The sequence below is a fragment of the Heterocephalus glaber genome, unplaced genomic scaffold, assembly GCF_053883595.1.
Source record: "Heterocephalus glaber isolate CG9 unplaced genomic scaffold, H.glaber_assembly_v1.0 deba00001606, whole genome shotgun sequence".
NCBI lineage: Eukaryota > Metazoa > Chordata > Mammalia > Rodentia > Bathyergidae > Heterocephalus > Heterocephalus glaber.
This window is the reverse complement of record NW_028258377.1, coordinates 21,212,353-21,229,481: the sequence shown is the minus strand read 5'-3', so window position 1 is coordinate 21,229,481 and position 17,129 is coordinate 21,212,353. Positions and strand designations below refer to the sequence as shown.

Sequence of the window (17,129 nt, the reverse complement as noted above, 5' to 3'; positions counted from 1 at the left end):
GGGAAGCAGAGGCCGCGAGGGGCTGGTCCGGGCGTCTCGAGGCTCGGGTCGGGTCTGGAGCCCAGGTGACGCGCAGTCTCTGTCTCGGCAGGGCGGCGTGGCGGTGGTCAGCCGTTCGGACTGTCCCGCGAGGGGGCGCGTCTCGGGCCCTAGGACCCGCCCTCGTAGCCCTGGGCGCGGGGAGGAGACCCTGGAACCAAGGCGCCCGGCGCTCCGCCTCCCGTTTCCGGGGCAGCGCAGTTACCTGCAGCGCTCGAGCCGCACCTGGCGGAGGCAGAAGTCGAAAGGCAGCCGAGCAGAGGGCGGCTGAGCGCAGGGGAGGGAAGGCGCCGGGCCGGGGGAGGCGACGGCGGCGTGGAGGGCGCAGCGCGCCGCGCGGAGGAGGAGGAGGAGGAGGACGACGACGACGAGGAGGAGGAGGGCAGGCGGCGGCAACGCTCGGCCCGCTCCGCGCAGCCGGCTGGGCGCGCACCCGGACCCGCAACGCGCCTCTGCGGGCGCACATGGCAGCGTGAGAGGCCGGCGGCGGGAGGAGCGGGCGGCCCCGAGCCGGGGCCTCAGGGCCGCATGGACAGCGGCGCCACCCCGGCCGGCCCCCACTAGAGATCCGGATCCGCGGGCGCCAGCCCTCTGATCATGGTGCCTCGGCGGCCCCCTGGACCAGGGGCAGCTGGCCGGAGCCGCTGAGACCCGCTGCGGCCGTGAACTGCATGGGGGAGCGCGGGCCGCACCCGGAAAGATGCCCCGGCCGGAGTTGCCCCTGCCGGAGGGCTGGGAGGAGGCGCGCGACTTCGACGGCAAGGTCTATTACATAGACCACACGAGCCGCACCACCAGCTGGATCGACCCGCGGGACAGGTAGGGGCCGGGGATGGGAGAAGCCCTCTTGTTCCGCGGTACCCCTGCCTGGAGTCCACCTGCCTTTGGGGCCAGCGACCCGGGCGGGGGAGGGGGCCGTGTGTGCCTCTTGGCTTTCTTCACTTTGCCCCCATCCTCACCCCTTCTGGAGCGCCAGTCCTGCCCCAGGGGGCGCCCCCGCTGCCGTCCCCAGGTGGAGGACTTAGGCCCCAGCCGGCACCTGCCGAGAGTTTTGACCTCAAGCTCTAGCCCCGCCCCCGCCCCTTTCGGAGGAGAGGTTGGGGGGGGGGGCGACCCCGCCTGGGTCTTCCCGGGAGTGCCCGCACGGCTTGAGGGATGGGATCTGGCTTGGAGGGGCAGTAGGGACCCCGCATCGGGTGGGAGACGACCCGGGGAAGGGCACTCGGCGAGGGGCGGGCAGCGCAGAGCTTGCTTTTTGACAGGTGCCTCCGGGGCTGTAGTCGGGGAGGCCGAGAATAGGAAAGGAAGGAGGGCGTGGGGAGGCCGGAGGAGAGAGACAGGTTCTCCAGGAATCTCGCAGCAACTTGGAAGCTGTTAGGATGTAGATGGTGGTGAGAGGACTCCCAGCGAGCCCTGCCCCTCTGTCTCCCTCCTCCCTTTCTTCCCTCTGGGCTTGAGGCTCAGTCCTGCACCGGCGCGCTCTGACCTTGGTGGACACCACGCGGGCTGTAGCAAGAAATTTTGCTGAGGCAAGTGGCGACTCCGGTCCAGACTTTGCTCTCGGTTGTGATGCTGGGCACTGGTTTGCACGCGCGCCCTCCCCATGAATGTCCTGGGATCTGTCACCCCAGACGACTTTGTTATCCTTTGCTGACATAGGATTGTGCTCAGCGTTTCAGGAATGTGGAATTTTCACCTGGTCTGTGACCTTGAGGGTGAGGTGAATTTTGGGGACGTTCATCCCATGGGGCTTGGGGAGGGGCATCTGAGAAGTCCGGGATGGGGTGTATGGCAAAGGTGTGTGGTGGGGGGGTGGGCGTATGACGGGTGAAATTCCTTGTGGTTTCTGTGGAGGACTTGTGTTCATTTATCCATCCATCCTTTCCAGGGTGCCCACTCTGTGCTCAGCACCATGCAGAACACCTGAATATGACCTGAAGAGTAACATTTTAATGGTAGAGAGTTTCTAGGCAGGCTGCCCCTCGATTTCCCGCTGGCAGAGGAGTGATTTGCTTTGGGGGGAAGGAGTACTAGTGGGACTCTTGAAAGCTGAAGGGGACACAGATCAGAGCTCACCCCCCCCCCCTTTTTTTTTAAACAGAAGAGAAAATTTGAAGCCCAGAGATGGGATTTGCTCAAGAATTTTAATCTTTCCACTGGCATACATCAAGTTCGTGTTCTATCCTGATATTCAGCCTCCAAATTGGTAGTCCTTCCAGGGCTGTCTGTCCCCTGCCTCAGGTCACTTGCCCTAGGGGCTGTGGCAGTTGTGTTGGTGAACTTGGCCGACCCCATTCCCTTCTCTCCTCAGAACAGACAAGTTGAAACTCATGGGTCCCTCTCCCTAGAAGTCCCTGCTGCTGACCGAGGCCCCAGGCGCTGGCTGCACTTGAGCCTCAGGTTGGAGGATTGCCCCCCCCCCCCGCCCCCAGCAGTGATGATAATACAGCCTTAGGGAGCTTCCAGCAAACACTAGTCATTCTTTCCCCTTGGAGGAAGGCAAGCATGTCACTTCATGAAGAACTAACTTGGGCAGAACGCAGTTTACCCAATTTTAGACCACTTTCATGACTTGATACAGCCACCTGAGCGATTGCTTACTTAATCCTCAACTTTAGATCAACTCACTTTAAAACTCTTTGCACCACTTTCATGAATGGGAAACTAATAATATCCATTGCCATTTAAAAAACCCACTTTTTAAAACTACAGTCAATGAGCAGGAAAAAGGGGGCTGAGGAAGAAAAGGGTGGTCATGTTTTAGCTAGATCCTGGAGTCTGCCTAGGGCCCTAGCTCCAGGTCACATAGTCTTTGTTTTTAGGCAGATTGGCTTAAAAACAGTGGAGAGAAGTCAAAAACATCAGCGTTTATGGAGCTGCATTTCTTCTTCACCTTGTGTGTCCCTGGGTTTTAAGGTTTTGTCTTCTTGGCTCCCAGTATTCCTACCTGTGCTGGGCAGATGTTGTGGACCAACCTTGAAGGTTAGGGGGCAGAGCTGATCGGAGGACATCCACCTGTGGGCCTCTGGAATTTCTATTCTATGTACCCAGTGAATGATTTCTGCCTTTCAGTCCTGCTTGTGTGGCCACGGGCACATTCCTTGACCTCTATGAGGTTCGAGTGCTCCACTGTGAGAGAAGTGATTCGATGGTCTTCAAGGGCCTGTTCTCAAATATGCTTTCAGAGCCTTCTGCCTCTTCTTAACCGACCTGACTTTATCGGGGTTGGGGGAGACAGGAAACTGGGAAGGGTTGCAGGGAAGAGAAGAAAGCGATTTAACAAAAGTCGAAAAGAACTGAACTTTTCTCCGATGATGAGGTGGGGAGATAAATTCTCTCAGGGCAGTCACATCTCTGCAACTCAATGCTGTGAAACAAACCAAAGTCATGTTTATTTAAAAAAAAAAGTTCCACTCTTTAAGAGCATGCATGTGTGTATGTTTCCTTGTCTTTTTTCTTAATCATGGAGATGCCCGCCCATTCCCCTGAATTTAAAAGAAGTCAGTCAAATGGTCCTTCAGTTGGAAAAGTGATTTCTTAGCCACCAAGGACAAAATAGGGTCTCCGGTTACCAGCCCTAAAGAATGCCTTGGCACATTCCTCGCTCTGGGGCTGCGCTGTTTTGTGTGCTGTCCGGCTTGGAGTTGCTGGGGGTAGGGACTCTGGTTTTCAGCTTCCCCTTTCACCAGGGGGTTGGAAGAGCAGCCAACCAGCCAGCTTTGCCAACTCTCTCCCCTTCTCACCCGGGGAAGACTGGGAGGCCGAAATTCCTGAGGATAGTTGTCTCAACAACCGGAGAGGGTCCAGTGGGCAGCTTGGGCCCTGCCCACGGGGCCAAAGGCTCCAACAACACATGAGCTGTGCCTGCCTGAGTCAAGGCCAGCCTGGGAAGGCTATGATCCCTAGGGAATCAGGTGCTGCAGGCCAGGCCTGAATGGCCCCTCAGAGCCGGAATCCTGGGGCTGTAGGTGTTGGATGCTTCTGGGAGCAGCCAGCACAGAGCCGAGGGGCCTTGTCTGTTCCCCTTGTATTTAGTTCACGGTATGCAAAAACAAACACATGGATTGTTGTTTGAGGAAGAATGGATCTTTGGGACTGGCCCTACCAGAGAAAGTTCCTGAAGCCTGATTCCTGCTCATTCCCTGCTTTGTTTTCAAATCTTTATTTGGGAACCCTCTGGGAACCCCAGGCAGTTTCTGGGACTGGGTAAGAAGTCTTAGAGGCCCTCGTAGCTCTAGAGGACTCAGAAACTTCCCTTAGGACTCCAGGGCCAACTTTTGCTAGCCCTGCTGTTTCCGAAATAATCTATATTACAGGAAGTTATTGTCTGAGCACTCAAAATCTTAACTTTCTTTATGTCCCAGGTCCTTATGAGACTCTGATGGAGGTACAGGACTCTTCCTAAAGAGCAAACATATTTTTTTTTAAAGTCTTTCTTAACAGAGCTGGGACTGGGTACAGCCATCTCCTTGAATTACCCGAGGCTCAGCGAGAATAGATTCTATGAAGCCACCCAACTTTCTCTTTTTTGGGGGTGGGTGGGTAGGGGTACTGGGGATTAAACCCAGGGCCTTTACACTGAGCTACATGGCCAGCTGGAGACACTCAGCTTTTGTGAAGCTGCTGTGTGAATGCCCAGTAGGCTGACCCGGGAACCCACATTTCCAACCACTGCACTGTTTGGCTTCCTCCTGAATGAGTAGCTGGCACAAGACCTCTTCACTGGCTCAGGAATTTGGCCTTTGGAAGTGTATGTGGAACAGGTATGACCACTTACCTGTGCCCGTGCTGGGGTGCCCGGCCATGGTCAGCCGTGGGCAAGTGTGAATAGTGCAGAGGGGGAACCTTTGGACCCTGAAATCTTGAGCTGCTGCTTGCTCCCTGAGTGAGCTCGGCAAGTTACATATTCTCTCTGTTATATATTCCCTCAGTTTTGTCTCTTTTTGGCTACGGGGGTGCACATAAGCCATCAAGGGTGACTGAGCATTAAATAGGCTAAAGCAGATAGGGCGGCAAGCACAGGGCCTGGGTAGAGGAGGCACCCAGAATGCCAGTTTCTTTTACTAGAAAAAGTAAGCTGTGAAACTGAGTCAGGGGCAGGCTGATTGCAGCTGGAGTGGACCTTTCTCCTTATGTAATCCCGGCTGTCATTCCACTGGTGCAACTGACACTCAGGGACAAGGGACTTCCTGTGGTCACACAGCAAGTAAATGCCAACCGTGAGTCCAGGGAAGGTATCTTTTTCTCCTATGTAAACTTTTCCCTAAAAGTTCTCCTCTTCCACGGCAATAACTCAGGTATGTTTTATCTTGTAGCTTAGTTATTCTTTGTAATCTTTTTTTGGCTGTGTCTATGGACAGGCAGGTTTTATTCATGGTGTCACAATTGTTTGTACGTTGTGTCATAGGAATTTCGCAGTTAAAATGCCAGCTATCACAAATGAATTGTTATTTTTATAATCAGTTAAAATGGATTTAGAGTTATTGCCGGACTGCTGTCACTTTCTACCAATTGATATTTTGACTTGCTTTCTGAACTGGGAGTATAACCAGCCCCCTGGGGAATTTACCCGAAGCCTCTTTACTAAGTGATCCTCTAATACCTCTAGACTTATAATACTAATGCCTCATGGCTTAAATTCAAGATCTTCATTTCTGCTCTTTCCTTTTTTGCTGTTGTTGGTTTTTGGTGTGTTTTTTTTTGGTACTGGGGATCAAACTTGGGACCTTGTGCTTTCGAGGCAGGCGCCAGAACCACTGAGCTAAATCCCTGGCCCTGTTTTTGGCTTTTTGAGGCAGGGTCTTGCTGTGTAGTTCAGGCAGACCTTGAATTCACAATTTAGCCCAGGTTGGCCTTGAACTTGTGGCCTTCCTCCTGTCTCAGCTTCTTGAGTGCTGGGATTACAGGAGTGAGCAAACACTCCCGGCTCATTTCTGCTCTTTTCAAGGCTTAAGTTTAAAATGTACACATTCCACAAGTGTCTACCACGCGTGGGAATATCTTGTGTCAATTATTAAGAAAGAAGGATAGAAAGCACTGGAATATATAAGGGGAAAAAAGAAGAGATTTGGGAATTCACAAATGAATAAAGTAATAAATGCTGCCATCTGTTGAACCTTAACTCTGTGCTCCCTGCTGAGTTAAACCTTTTATATTGTGATCTCAGTCCTTTCAGCAGCCATGTGAGATAAGTGGTATGACTTCTATTTTCAGATGGGGAAACCAAGACTTGGAAAGGTTAAGTAAGGATCGGAGCCCAGCTAGTAGGACGCCCTGAATCTATCCTTCTCCTAACCGCAGTTTGGACTGATCTGCCCTGGCTTCTTCACTCCATGTCAAGGAGAGCCCTTTTGACAAGCTGGGCTCCAGAGTTGCCACTTATTCTTAGAAGGGGAAAACCTTGCCTGGGATTTAGCTCAGTGGTGCCGCACCTGCCTGGTAAGTGCAAGGTCCTGAGTTCGATTCCTGATACCAGCATAAAAGGGGAGGGGGACGCGATATGGATCTCAGAGATGTTGCCAAGGAGCCTTAGAGAAGCCTGCAAGATTCCCGTGGCAGCTTTCGAGACTGGTTGGCATAAACTCTACCTTCTGGAAGCAGCCAGCTATCCAGAGCTCTGGGGATGAGAGAACAGGAGATGAAGGCAGAGAAACGCTGGGAAGAATGCAATACGTGCAGGGAGATCCAAGTCCTTTCCAAGTCACTTAGGAAAATGCTCCCAGCAGCCAGGGACTGAGTAGCCAAGACAGCTCCTCTCTGTCCTTATCTCTCCCCTTTCTGGGGAGAGGGCTCAGCCAAAGTGACCTGATTTTCCAATCCCCTAGGGTCCCAGGTAGCTGTGAGAGAAACAGTGCCCTTTTGAAGGGAAGAGAATCAGGTTGCCTTAGTTACTGTGAAGGCTGGCCTGCCAAGCTGAGGTGCACGGAAGGAGAGGCAAGGCTCGAACAAGTGAGAGTTAGAGGTGGCCGGTGTGTGCTGCAGAGCTGTGTGTGGGAGAAGCCTTGGTCGAGTTTTGGTGGCATTTTAAGGCTTTCTGTGGTCACATGTGTCTCTAGGTGGAGAGGATCCATAGTCCCCACCTCAACAAGGGGCCCTGGGTGAGTGGAATCCACTTGACGGCAAAGTGGCTTTGGTGGCCTTTCTGCCACCAGCTCCTCACTATTTGCTGAAGGAAGCACTTCCAGTTGGATAGGGCTGAGCGCTGGATCTGGGTTGAGTCTGTGCAGAAAACTCCCGCCATGCATCTCCCAGCACGAGAAGGCCTGTCGCCCCACACATTTTTTAGGTAGAACAGCAAAAGGCTGTGTTCGCTGCTGTGGCACCTGGCCTGAGCTGCTCAGCTGCCTCAAATCCCTGTTTCAGCGTGAGATAAAAGGGGAGAAAACTAGGGCTGTGGATACAGCAGCATTTTGCTGTTTAACCTTTGCCAGATGGCCATTTAGCCTCTAGCTCCAAAGCTGAAAACCTCTTGCCAAAATAACACGGTGGGGTGCATGGTGAGGATGGGACCTTCCCTGCAGCCGTGTAGGAAGCACATTCTATAAAGATGCTGGAAGGAAAGAGGGGGTGGAGTGAGGTGCTTCGGGAGGACAAGTGTGGAGGGTCACATGCCCACCCTCCACCCCCCTAATTTGCCTCCTTAATGCTTCTACCCATGACATCTCCCAGTTGGGAAGAAATGAGATCTTTCAGTTTCAAATGTCTGCCAAAGAAAAGGGACTGAGGCTTAAGTTCTCACTCAATGGTCAGCTAGGAAAAAAAAAATGAAGCTGCATCAAGATTAGGGACACCTTTGTTGGTATTTTTTTCTTCTCTTGCTCCATTCATCACTCTCTGGCAGCCAGGATACCAGGCCAACAGCAGCTGCTGACTTTCCCCATTCGGCTGCCTGCTGTTGTCCCAGTCTGCTTTGGGAGCGGGTCCCCTCACCCACCCCAACAGACTGGCTTCCTCCCCACCCTGTGGGCCCTTACTTGTTTAATTGGTTGCCAGGGCCACCCTGGGGTTCACTGATTGGTAATTGACTTGGAAGGATAAAATGTCAAGATAGAAGCATCAGGTGGCTGCTAGGATGAGATGACCCTGGGCCAGCCTTCTGATGCCGCATCTGTTGTGGCTCTTCTTGGATAGTTAGGGCTCTGTGTATTCCAGGAATTTCCTAAATTGTTTGTATCACTAACAGTAAAACAATAACTGGTACCAGGTTGTCTTAGTTACTTTCTTGTTGCTGAGACAAAATACTCCACACCCCAAATTAAAGGAAGAAAGGTTTATTGTAGCTCACAGTTTGTAGAAGTTTCATGTCATAATTGGCTGGCTTCCAAGGCCAGTGTGGCGTGGCAAAGTGGCATCGAAGAGGGGAAACAGTTTATGGTGGGCAGAAGGCAGCAAAGTAATGAAGCAGCAAGTGGCAACAGCAGCCCTCTTTCTGCCCCTTATATTCTATCCAGTCTCCCACCCTTGGGGCAAGTAGCACTCACATCCAGGGTGGGCCTTCCCATTATCCACACCTAGAATTATGCCAAACCAATCAGTGGAGTAATTTAGTAATCACACACCCTTGATCCTAGCATCACATGCTTAATCCCAGCATCACATGCTTAATCCCAGCGTCACATACCAGGCACCTCTGAAAAGCCCCACCTATGACCACACGAGGCTTTGTAGGGACATCTAGACACAAGCCATGACACAGGTGGTAAAGATGATCAGTACTAATGATCTTTAATGACTTTCATCCAGTGGCTGTCATGTGCCAGAGACTGTGCTATATACACATCATATTTTTCTGACATTTTGGATGTGGGGAAACCGAGGCTGAGAGATGTCAAGTGTCAAGCTTAAGATTACACAGGTAGAAAGGAGAAGAATTTGAATTTGAATCTGAATCTTTTTTATTTCAAAGGCTTACTCCCTTCATTCCTACAGTTTCTTCTATTGAATTCAGTTCAGAAAGGGAAGCAAAAGAAAAAGGCCTTTATTCACTATAGAAAAATAAACAGAAGTAGCTGTTGGTGCATGTATCTTATTCACTAATAGAGAAGGAGTGTGTGTGGTTGTGGACAATCATTGGCTTGACCCACCACACTATTCCCAACAGTAGATGTCTTTATAAAGATCATCAGAGCGGGGCTGGGGATTTAGCTCAGTGGTACCACGCCTGCCTCAAAAGCCCGAGATCCCGAGTTTGATCCCTGATACCAGAAAAAATAAATAAGGGTGGGGTGGGGGTCTTGGCTCAGTGGTTCCGCTGCCTGCCTTGCAAGCACAGGTTCCTGAATTTGATCCCTGGTACCAAAAAAAAACAACAAACAAAAATAAATAAATAAAATCATCAAAGACGCTGAGTCAAATCTGGCTGTCTTATGAATAGTAACCAACCTTGAACCACTTCCTTCTCCTGAGTATAAAACAGGAATAAGACTAGAGCCTACCTCGTTCCAAGGGTTGTGGTGAGGATGACATAACACCACATGTGGAAAGTCTTAGCCCAGTGCCTAGTACACAACTTGCTTTCCAATGAAACTGCTACTAGTTAGGCTAACTCACCTGCCTGTGCATTGGTAGAGAATCTAAAGCCCTGTTTCCTCCCTGCCGAAACAAGTCTTTCCCTGATGGGCCACAGCTCACCTGAGCCACATTGACATTAGTGCTTGCAAACCACCCTGGCAGTGCTCATTATACAAATAAATCAATAAACTTTTTTCCCCCTGGGTCTTATCAGAGGCAAGCCCTTCTTTGGAATTTCTGAAGTGATTCCTGCCAGTGATCTGGTGCCAGAGCTGTATGTGTTTGAATCAGGGTAAGAAAATTGTCGTAGCAGAGGGGAAAAAGTTAAGGTAGAGCAAGAGATCCCTGGAATCCCTTCGTAACTCCTTTGACGGTGTATCCCTCCACCCAGGCTTCCCCACCGCACTAAGAACTGTTGGAAAACTTGCTGATTTTAGTGGTGGAGGTGCCGAAGGGCATTGGCACATATCAGTCCCACCCAGCCAGGTGTTGCCCATTCACTCCGAAGGTATTTATGGAGAGCCTACTGTGCTCAGCCTCCAGAGCCAGTGAGCAAAGTCCTTGTTGCAGTGGGGTACACACTTGGCTGAGGATGGCCAGCCAATAGTTAAACAGGTGGATTGCATTTATGATCAGGGGCCTGGTGTTCTTTGGTGTTCTTTTGCGTATCTTGGGAAGATAGAACTGTCTGTGGCACCTGTTGACAGTGGTGTGAAGCTAGATCTGGAGTCCAGAGACCTTCACCCTCAGTAGGGTGTTGCCAGGAGCCTGATGTGATGAGCAGGGTTAAGGGACTGGGATGCAATGGTGAGATGCCAGGCGGCTTCCAACTTACAGAATTTACTACAAATCAGGAGAGGCACAGCTAGTCCCAAACGGTGCAGATATACCTAGACACACCACTCTCGCTGAGCCTCAGTCTTTTCTGTCCTGCTGTCTCGATCCATCCAGTCATTTAACAAATATGTACCAAGGAGCATCCCTGTGACATAATGAGACACTGCTGCAGCACTAGGGATTCAGCAGCGATGAAAACAAAAAAATCCTCACCCTTGTGGAGCTTATGTTCTAGAGCAGTGGTTGTTACCTTTGGAGACGCATCAGAAGCCCCTGCAAGGCTTGTTGAACACCGCAGTTTGAGCCTGTGGGTCTGGGTGGGGAGAATGAGCATTTCCAACTGGTCCCCAGGTGGTGCAGCTGGTCTGTTGATATGTTGACTCATTCAGACCTCTCAATAACCCTGCAGCGGGTACTATGTTATCCCTGTACCATTGACAGCTGAGGATACCGAGGATGGGGAGTAACTCGGTGCCTCTGCCTGAGCTAAGAGGACCAAAGGAAACAATGTCACGGGCAAGATCACTTCCCTGCACCCCTGTGATTGTTTGGAACATACCACTGTTCTATGTTACTAACTAAAGCCTGAGTACTGCCAGAATCCTGTAGGGTTTCCTTGTCTATGAGGGAATAAAGCACAGGCAGCAGGCAGTCTGAAAGAATATCAAAAGCTGGAAGGGGCCTCTCTTTGATTAGAAAGTATAGAATTTACATATCTGTGGTCGTGGGAGGGAGGGTGGAGGAAGCTGGCCTCCCTGATTCTCAGACTGAGCCTAGACTCTCTGCTGAGTCCCTGTCGCAGGAAAGGTGTCTGGGCTCCTGCAGCCCTAGGGACTTCCCTGCTTCTGCCCTAGGAGTGGAGAAACAGGCAAATCTCTTCATCATAGGGAATCTTCAAAACGGTCCTCAGAGGCCTTATCCAAGGGTATTCCCCTTGATTACTACTGACTTCTACAAACCTTGGTCACTTGCTAGTTCTTTGACCATGGTTAGGTTACCTAATCCCTCCTGAACCTCCGTTTCTGAGTGAGCGAAATAAGGATAAATTAGAACCTACTTACTGGGGTTGGTAAGAAGCACATTAGAGGCGCCTCATGATATTCAGGTTCTCCCAACAGACAGTTCTAAGTGCTGTGATCCCAGCCTTCTGAGGACATTTTATTGCTTTCTCTAATTATTTAGTTACAGCTCAATTCCTGTATTTTGAAGATCAGATGTTTTTGGTAAATAAACCAGTTTCTTTTTGTTTCTCTGAAAAAAAAAAATGTTCCCTAACAAAACTGATTGTGCCTGAGAAGACAGATCCTTTCCCAGTTATCAATGACTTTTGCTACACAGGAATATTAAAAGGTATCTTATAGCTCCAGGAGTTTAAAAACCAGCTTAAAGGGCTTATTTCCACCACTGACATAAAATGAGCATTTCCCAGCAGCCAATGAAGGACCCTGGGTTTTTCTCCAGTCTATTTACTGCTCACTAGGCCCTCTGGGATTTTTATTCTAGAAAAACAGGTTCTTCAAATGTGGTACCAGAACAGTATATCAACTTTGACTATGTCGGACCTACTGAATCGGACAGTCTTGGGGCGCAGCCTGGTGATGTATACTTAACCAGCCCTCCAGGTGACCTCCTGCCCCTGCAAGTCTGTGAGCCATTGGTCAAGTGTTTTTAGCCAGAATGACCTAAGGTTTTTTTTAGTGGTTGAATGGCAGAAACTGACCAGGATTCCAGAACCTTCTGAGCACAGGTATATGCCACCAGTTGAAATGGCTTGTGGCCATTTTAATATTATCCCCTCATTCTTACTGGGTAGCTAAACCTCAACAGTCACCTCTTCAGACCCTTACTGTCACTTTAGGTCTCCTTTTCAGCATGAGTCAGCTCACAGGTGAAGTTTAGAAAAGCCTTCCCCCTCTCCCCTGCTCTGTAATACCTTATTAGCTGTACTAGAAGAGTGTGGAGGGGCCAGGGATTTAGCTCAGTGGTTTCACCGCCTGCTGTGCAAGCACAAGGACCCAAGTTCAATTCCCGGTACCAAAAAAAAAAAAAAAAAAAGAGTGTGGTTATGTGTATCTTCTCCATCCTTGGTCACTGGGTAGCTTAGGGGCTGAGTTGCAGTAGGAACACATAAGCCAGGAGATGCATGCTCCCTGGTCAGGATTTTTGGATTCTATTCCTGACCCTTCCTCTTAGCAGCAAATCACTTGGCTTTCCTAGGTCAGGGTATCCATAACTATAACAGGGGAATAAGGACCCCAGGTCTCCTTTCCACAACAGAGAATGAGAAGGAGGGGGATGTCTTTGGAGCTGGAGGAATAGAAAAAGTTAGTGGTTCCCAATTTTTGCTACATAGTGGAATCGTCAGCTGCCTGGAAGGCCATTCTGAAAATACTCATGCAGGGTCAGCCCCAGGGATTCTGGTTTAATTGGTCTGGGGTATGGCCTGGCCATGCGATTTCTAGAAATTCCCCTGTTGATTGTGGGGTGCAGCTAGGTTGAGGAATCATAGCTGGAGTTAAATGTCTTCCTCCCACTTGTAGAGTTTGAATGAGATTTTGTGAAAGTACCTTGTGAAAGTACCATATGAACATCAGACAGCATTTTAAAACTTGTCACTTATACAGTTCTTGGAAAAATTGAGACGATTCAGAAAGTGTTAAAAAATAGTATCAGGAGGTGGAGAAGCAGGTATTTGGAGAACGTCAGTTACTGTGCTATTTGGTAATTTTCCCTCTTCTATACCTATCTCGGTATTTCCTTCCTGATGTGTTAAGGTGTCAAAGAGATTTGGTCTCTCTTTTTTGCCTGAATGAAAATCTTCAATTCTTATCACAGCAATAATGCTTTAATTAAAGTGGTTTGAGATGCTTCAGATTTGTCAGCCTGGGGGTTGGGCCTCCCTTTCATCTGCTGAACCTGGTCTTGATTTCATAAACTTATCTGAATCCTTGAGCCTGCCAGAAAGTGTGTGCAGATGCTTTTGCCATATAGATCATGGACTAAGAGCTCATGTGGGTGAGAACTGATACTAGCTTTTTTTTCTTCTTTATTTTTAGCTAACATTTATTAAGACTTTAGATTGTGCCAGACTCAGGGCTTCTGTGCTTTGAATGCATTATCCAGTTTAATTCTAAGAGCAATGCTATGAGGTAAGAACCATTACCATCTCCATTCTGCTGATGGGGAAACTGAGGCTTAGCACATTGAAAACTTTCCTATAGTTGCATAGCTAATAGGTGGCAGAACTGGCACGCCCACCCAGTCTGTATGCCCTCCAAATCACCATCTTCACCATCCCGTAGGTCAGGCTGGGGTAGGCTGTCAAGGAGAGCAACACCGAGTTAGTCCTTATTATTTGGACCAGCTCCTCCCTTGCTTGCTGTGATTTCTTCAATAGCAGGGTCCTGCAGTTGCTCAGCTCCTCCCTGCCCCATACTGAAGATGGAACCCAGTGCATGGTGGTTGTCACCATCTTTGCTTTACCTTTCCTAGACTATCTTCTGCTCAATGGAGCTCAATCTTGTTATAGTTTGATATGAAAGATTTAGCAAGAACCAAATTTCCCTCTGATTCTTTGGGGCCTGAACAGCCCACGGCCTTGGTCTGCAGCATTCTTGCTTGCCCACTGGAACATACTTCCCGATGTTTGTTCTGAGTTCACTAGAAGTCAAGTGGGCCATCTCAGGCTGAGGTTGGCTGAGCCAGAAATGCTCTGCCCCATGTCCGGTAGAACTGAATCTAAAAAACTCCATACCCTTTGTGTGGTTTGTTCCTGATAGGAACTGGGCAAGGGATGGGGTACAGTAACCAGGGACTGACATTGTTCCATACGGTGCTTACAAATAATAGTAACGTAAACAAAATAATTACAGATTAGGAAAATTAAAAGGGCAATGTATTAGGAAATAATGGGCCTTGTAAATGAGACCAAAGGTCAAAATATAAAGTTCTGTAGTTGGAAAACTGAGTTTGCTTTTACCCTTAAGACATACTATGTATCAATCACCTTTCTGCCTTCGTGTGTGTATGTGTGGGACTGGGGATTGAACCGAGGGCCTTTGCACAGAACTACCTTCCCAGCCCTTTTATTTTATTTTATTTTATTTTGAGATAAGGTCTCATTAAGTTGTTAAGTTGGCCAAGCTGGGCTAAAACAGGATCCTCCTGCTTCAGCTTCCCAGAGTGCTGGGATCACAGGCATACACCACCACACCTGGCTACAGCTCTTTGCCTCTTCAACCAGGTTTTCTTTTTCTTTGCTTTTTTGCTGTGCTGGAGATTGCACCTAGGGCCTCACAGGTTTTCTTAATTACAGTCATAAGTCTCTGGTACTATACGGACAGCAAGCAGTGTTTTTTTCTTGACTTTGGCCAGGAGCTGTTTTTTCCTGGAGGCATTCTGGCCTGTTGAGCGCATGCATCTGAACGTCTAGAGAGACTGGCTCGCATACAGGTTCCCAGCACAACCCAGCCTGCCTATTCAGAATCTTTGGAGGTAGAATCCAGACTGCACATTTGAGAAAAAAGCCTCCAAGGGATTGGGGTGCAGTTCTAAGTTTGAGAGCCCCTGACCAAGGGAATGGACGTGTCCCAAATTGCAGCTCATTCTAGAGACCCTGTGAGCGTTAGAATCGTTTCAGCCCCTACACCTTCACTTACTTCTTGATCCTCATGTCAAAAACACTCTTCCTGCCTTCAGGCGTCCACGGATGTTTTTTTACAATATGCTCAGGTGTTCTCCAAAACGTGTTCAATCCGCCCCGGTCCCGCCCTGTGTGCTTGTCTGACAACAGAGGGCGCTGCGCCTGCTGCCTGCACAGACCCTTAGTGCCTGAGACATCTGCCCTGACCTCCCCGTAGCTTGTGCCAGCATTGCTGGCCTCTTCCTTGGCGGTGTCCTGTCCACCAAGCCTTCGACCGACTGCTGTGCCCCGAAACCACAGGTGCTCGTTTCCATGAACCTGCTGGACATCGGATTTGAGGCTGTAAGAGTGAATCTAGTCCTGGTCTCAAACAGCTTTGCTTCTTGCCTTTTATCCCATTACCAGGAGAGCATCCCTCTGTAATGATTAAACGAGCCTGGTCCAAATTATGAAGGTCAAAATACACAGTGAGATGTAGGCCTCCCTCCCACCTGGTTCCCATCTGTCCGGCCCCCTCCCTGTAGGCAGCCCCTATTTGCAGAAAATTCCATCTTCTTCCTGCCACCTAGCTGCCAGGTTCCATCCCTCTGTCTCTTGCAGGCTCTGATGCCTCATTTCTTTTCTGGGTTCCCACAGGGGCTTAGGTGATAATAGAGACCAAATGGGAGGTGGCTCTCTCCTGTTGGCTGCCCCACGTTCTGCTCCCGGATCAGTCTTGCGCACCCCAACCCTGACCACCTCCTTCTCTGCCCGTTAGTGACTCCCTCTGTTAAGTTGAGAGACGTGTTTCCAAGCTTGACACCCAAAGCCTTTTGAACCTGGGCCCACTTGCACTCATTTTCTAAGTCTGTGCCTCACTTTCTTTACCTCTAAGGTGGCAGTTAAGTAGTAATATTTACAACATACTTTGTGTGTGTGTGTGTGTGTGTGTGTGTGTGTGCTGGGGATTGAACCAAGGGCCTCATACATGCTAGGCAAGTGAACTACCACTGAGCCACAGTCCCAAGCCTTTTTGTGTCTTTATTTTGAGACAGGGTCTTGCTAAGTTGTCCAGGGTGAATTAAAACTGATTTTCTTGCCTCAGCCTCCGAAGTGGCTGGGATTACAGGTGTGTCCTACCACACCTGGCTTACCCCATACTATTTAAAGATCCGAAAAGCTCTTCTGGGCTGGAGGTGTAGCTCAGTGGTAGAGCACCTGCTTAGCCTGTGTGAAGCCCTAGGTTCAATTCCAGCATCCCCCTCTCCCCCAAACCAAGAAACTTTCCCATGTATATTTTGCTGATATGATTTCAAACATAGGAAAATTGTAAACCTAATACAGTTCCCATATACCTTTTATGTAAATTAACCACTTTATACATATTACTCTTTTACCTTACAATCTTTCTCACTTTCTTTATGTTTCTCTCAATAATATACAGGTTGAGTACTTCCTATCTGAAATGCTTGGGACCAGAAGTGTTTTGGAGTTTGGATGTTTTCAGAGTTTTGGTGCTATAGTTTGGATCCTGAGTGTCCCCCAAAGCCCATTTGTTGAAGATTTGGTCACCAGCCTGTGATGCTACTGGAGGTGATGGGATCTTAGGATATGGAGCCTAGGGGAGGAAGTTGGGTCCCTGAAGGGCTGTCCTGGGAGAGGCTATTGGGACCCTGGCCCATTCCTCTGTCTCTTTGCCTGCCTGGGTTGATGGCAATTCCAAAGCTTGCCCTGCCTCGAAGTGAGCTGCTTTGTTCTACAGTGGACTCCTGCCAGGACATTCTGCCTCACCACAGGCCCCAATACAACACAATCAACTAACCATGGACTGAACCCCCTTCACTGTGAGTCAGAATAAACCTTTCCCCTTTCACGTTATCTCAGGTATTTTGTCACAGCAACAGAAATCTAACATATTTGCAATATGTGCAGATGCATAATAAGATATCTTGGGGATAGGACCCAAGTCCAAACGCAAAATCCACTCATCCTTTTTTTTTGTATATACATTATGTGCACAGGTTGAAAGTTATTTTATACAGTATTTTTGTCATGAAGCCAGTGTGCACATGGTAACAATGTCTGTATTCTTACCACTCTCAGCTGCTGAAACAGCAGGACC

At 49.3% G+C, this 17,129-nt stretch overlaps 1 protein-coding gene across 6 annotated transcripts in view; it reads left to right on the top strand.

The window, feature by feature from the left end:
• Positions 1-696: 696 nt before the first annotated feature.
• The window catches only part of Wwc1 (WW and C2 domain containing 1), a 170,273-nt gene continuing 153,840 nt past the window's right edge, over positions 697-17,129 (top strand). For 2 of the 6 annotated variants that reach the window (XM_087194500.1, XM_087194501.1), the window contains exons 1-2: positions 4,644-5,336; positions 6,253-6,477. Coding sequence is in view for 1 of the 6 variants with exons in the window: in XM_004836413.4 (XP_004836470.2) it covers positions 740-858 (119 nt within the window). In the remaining 5 variants the exon portion in view is untranslated. Of the gene's footprint in view, positions 859-1,389; positions 1,569-4,643; positions 5,337-6,252; positions 6,478-16,451; positions 16,601-17,129 lie in introns of those variants that run through there. The other 4 variants (XM_087194502.1, XM_004836413.4, XM_087194506.1 and 1 more) reach the window with 4 other exon arrangements.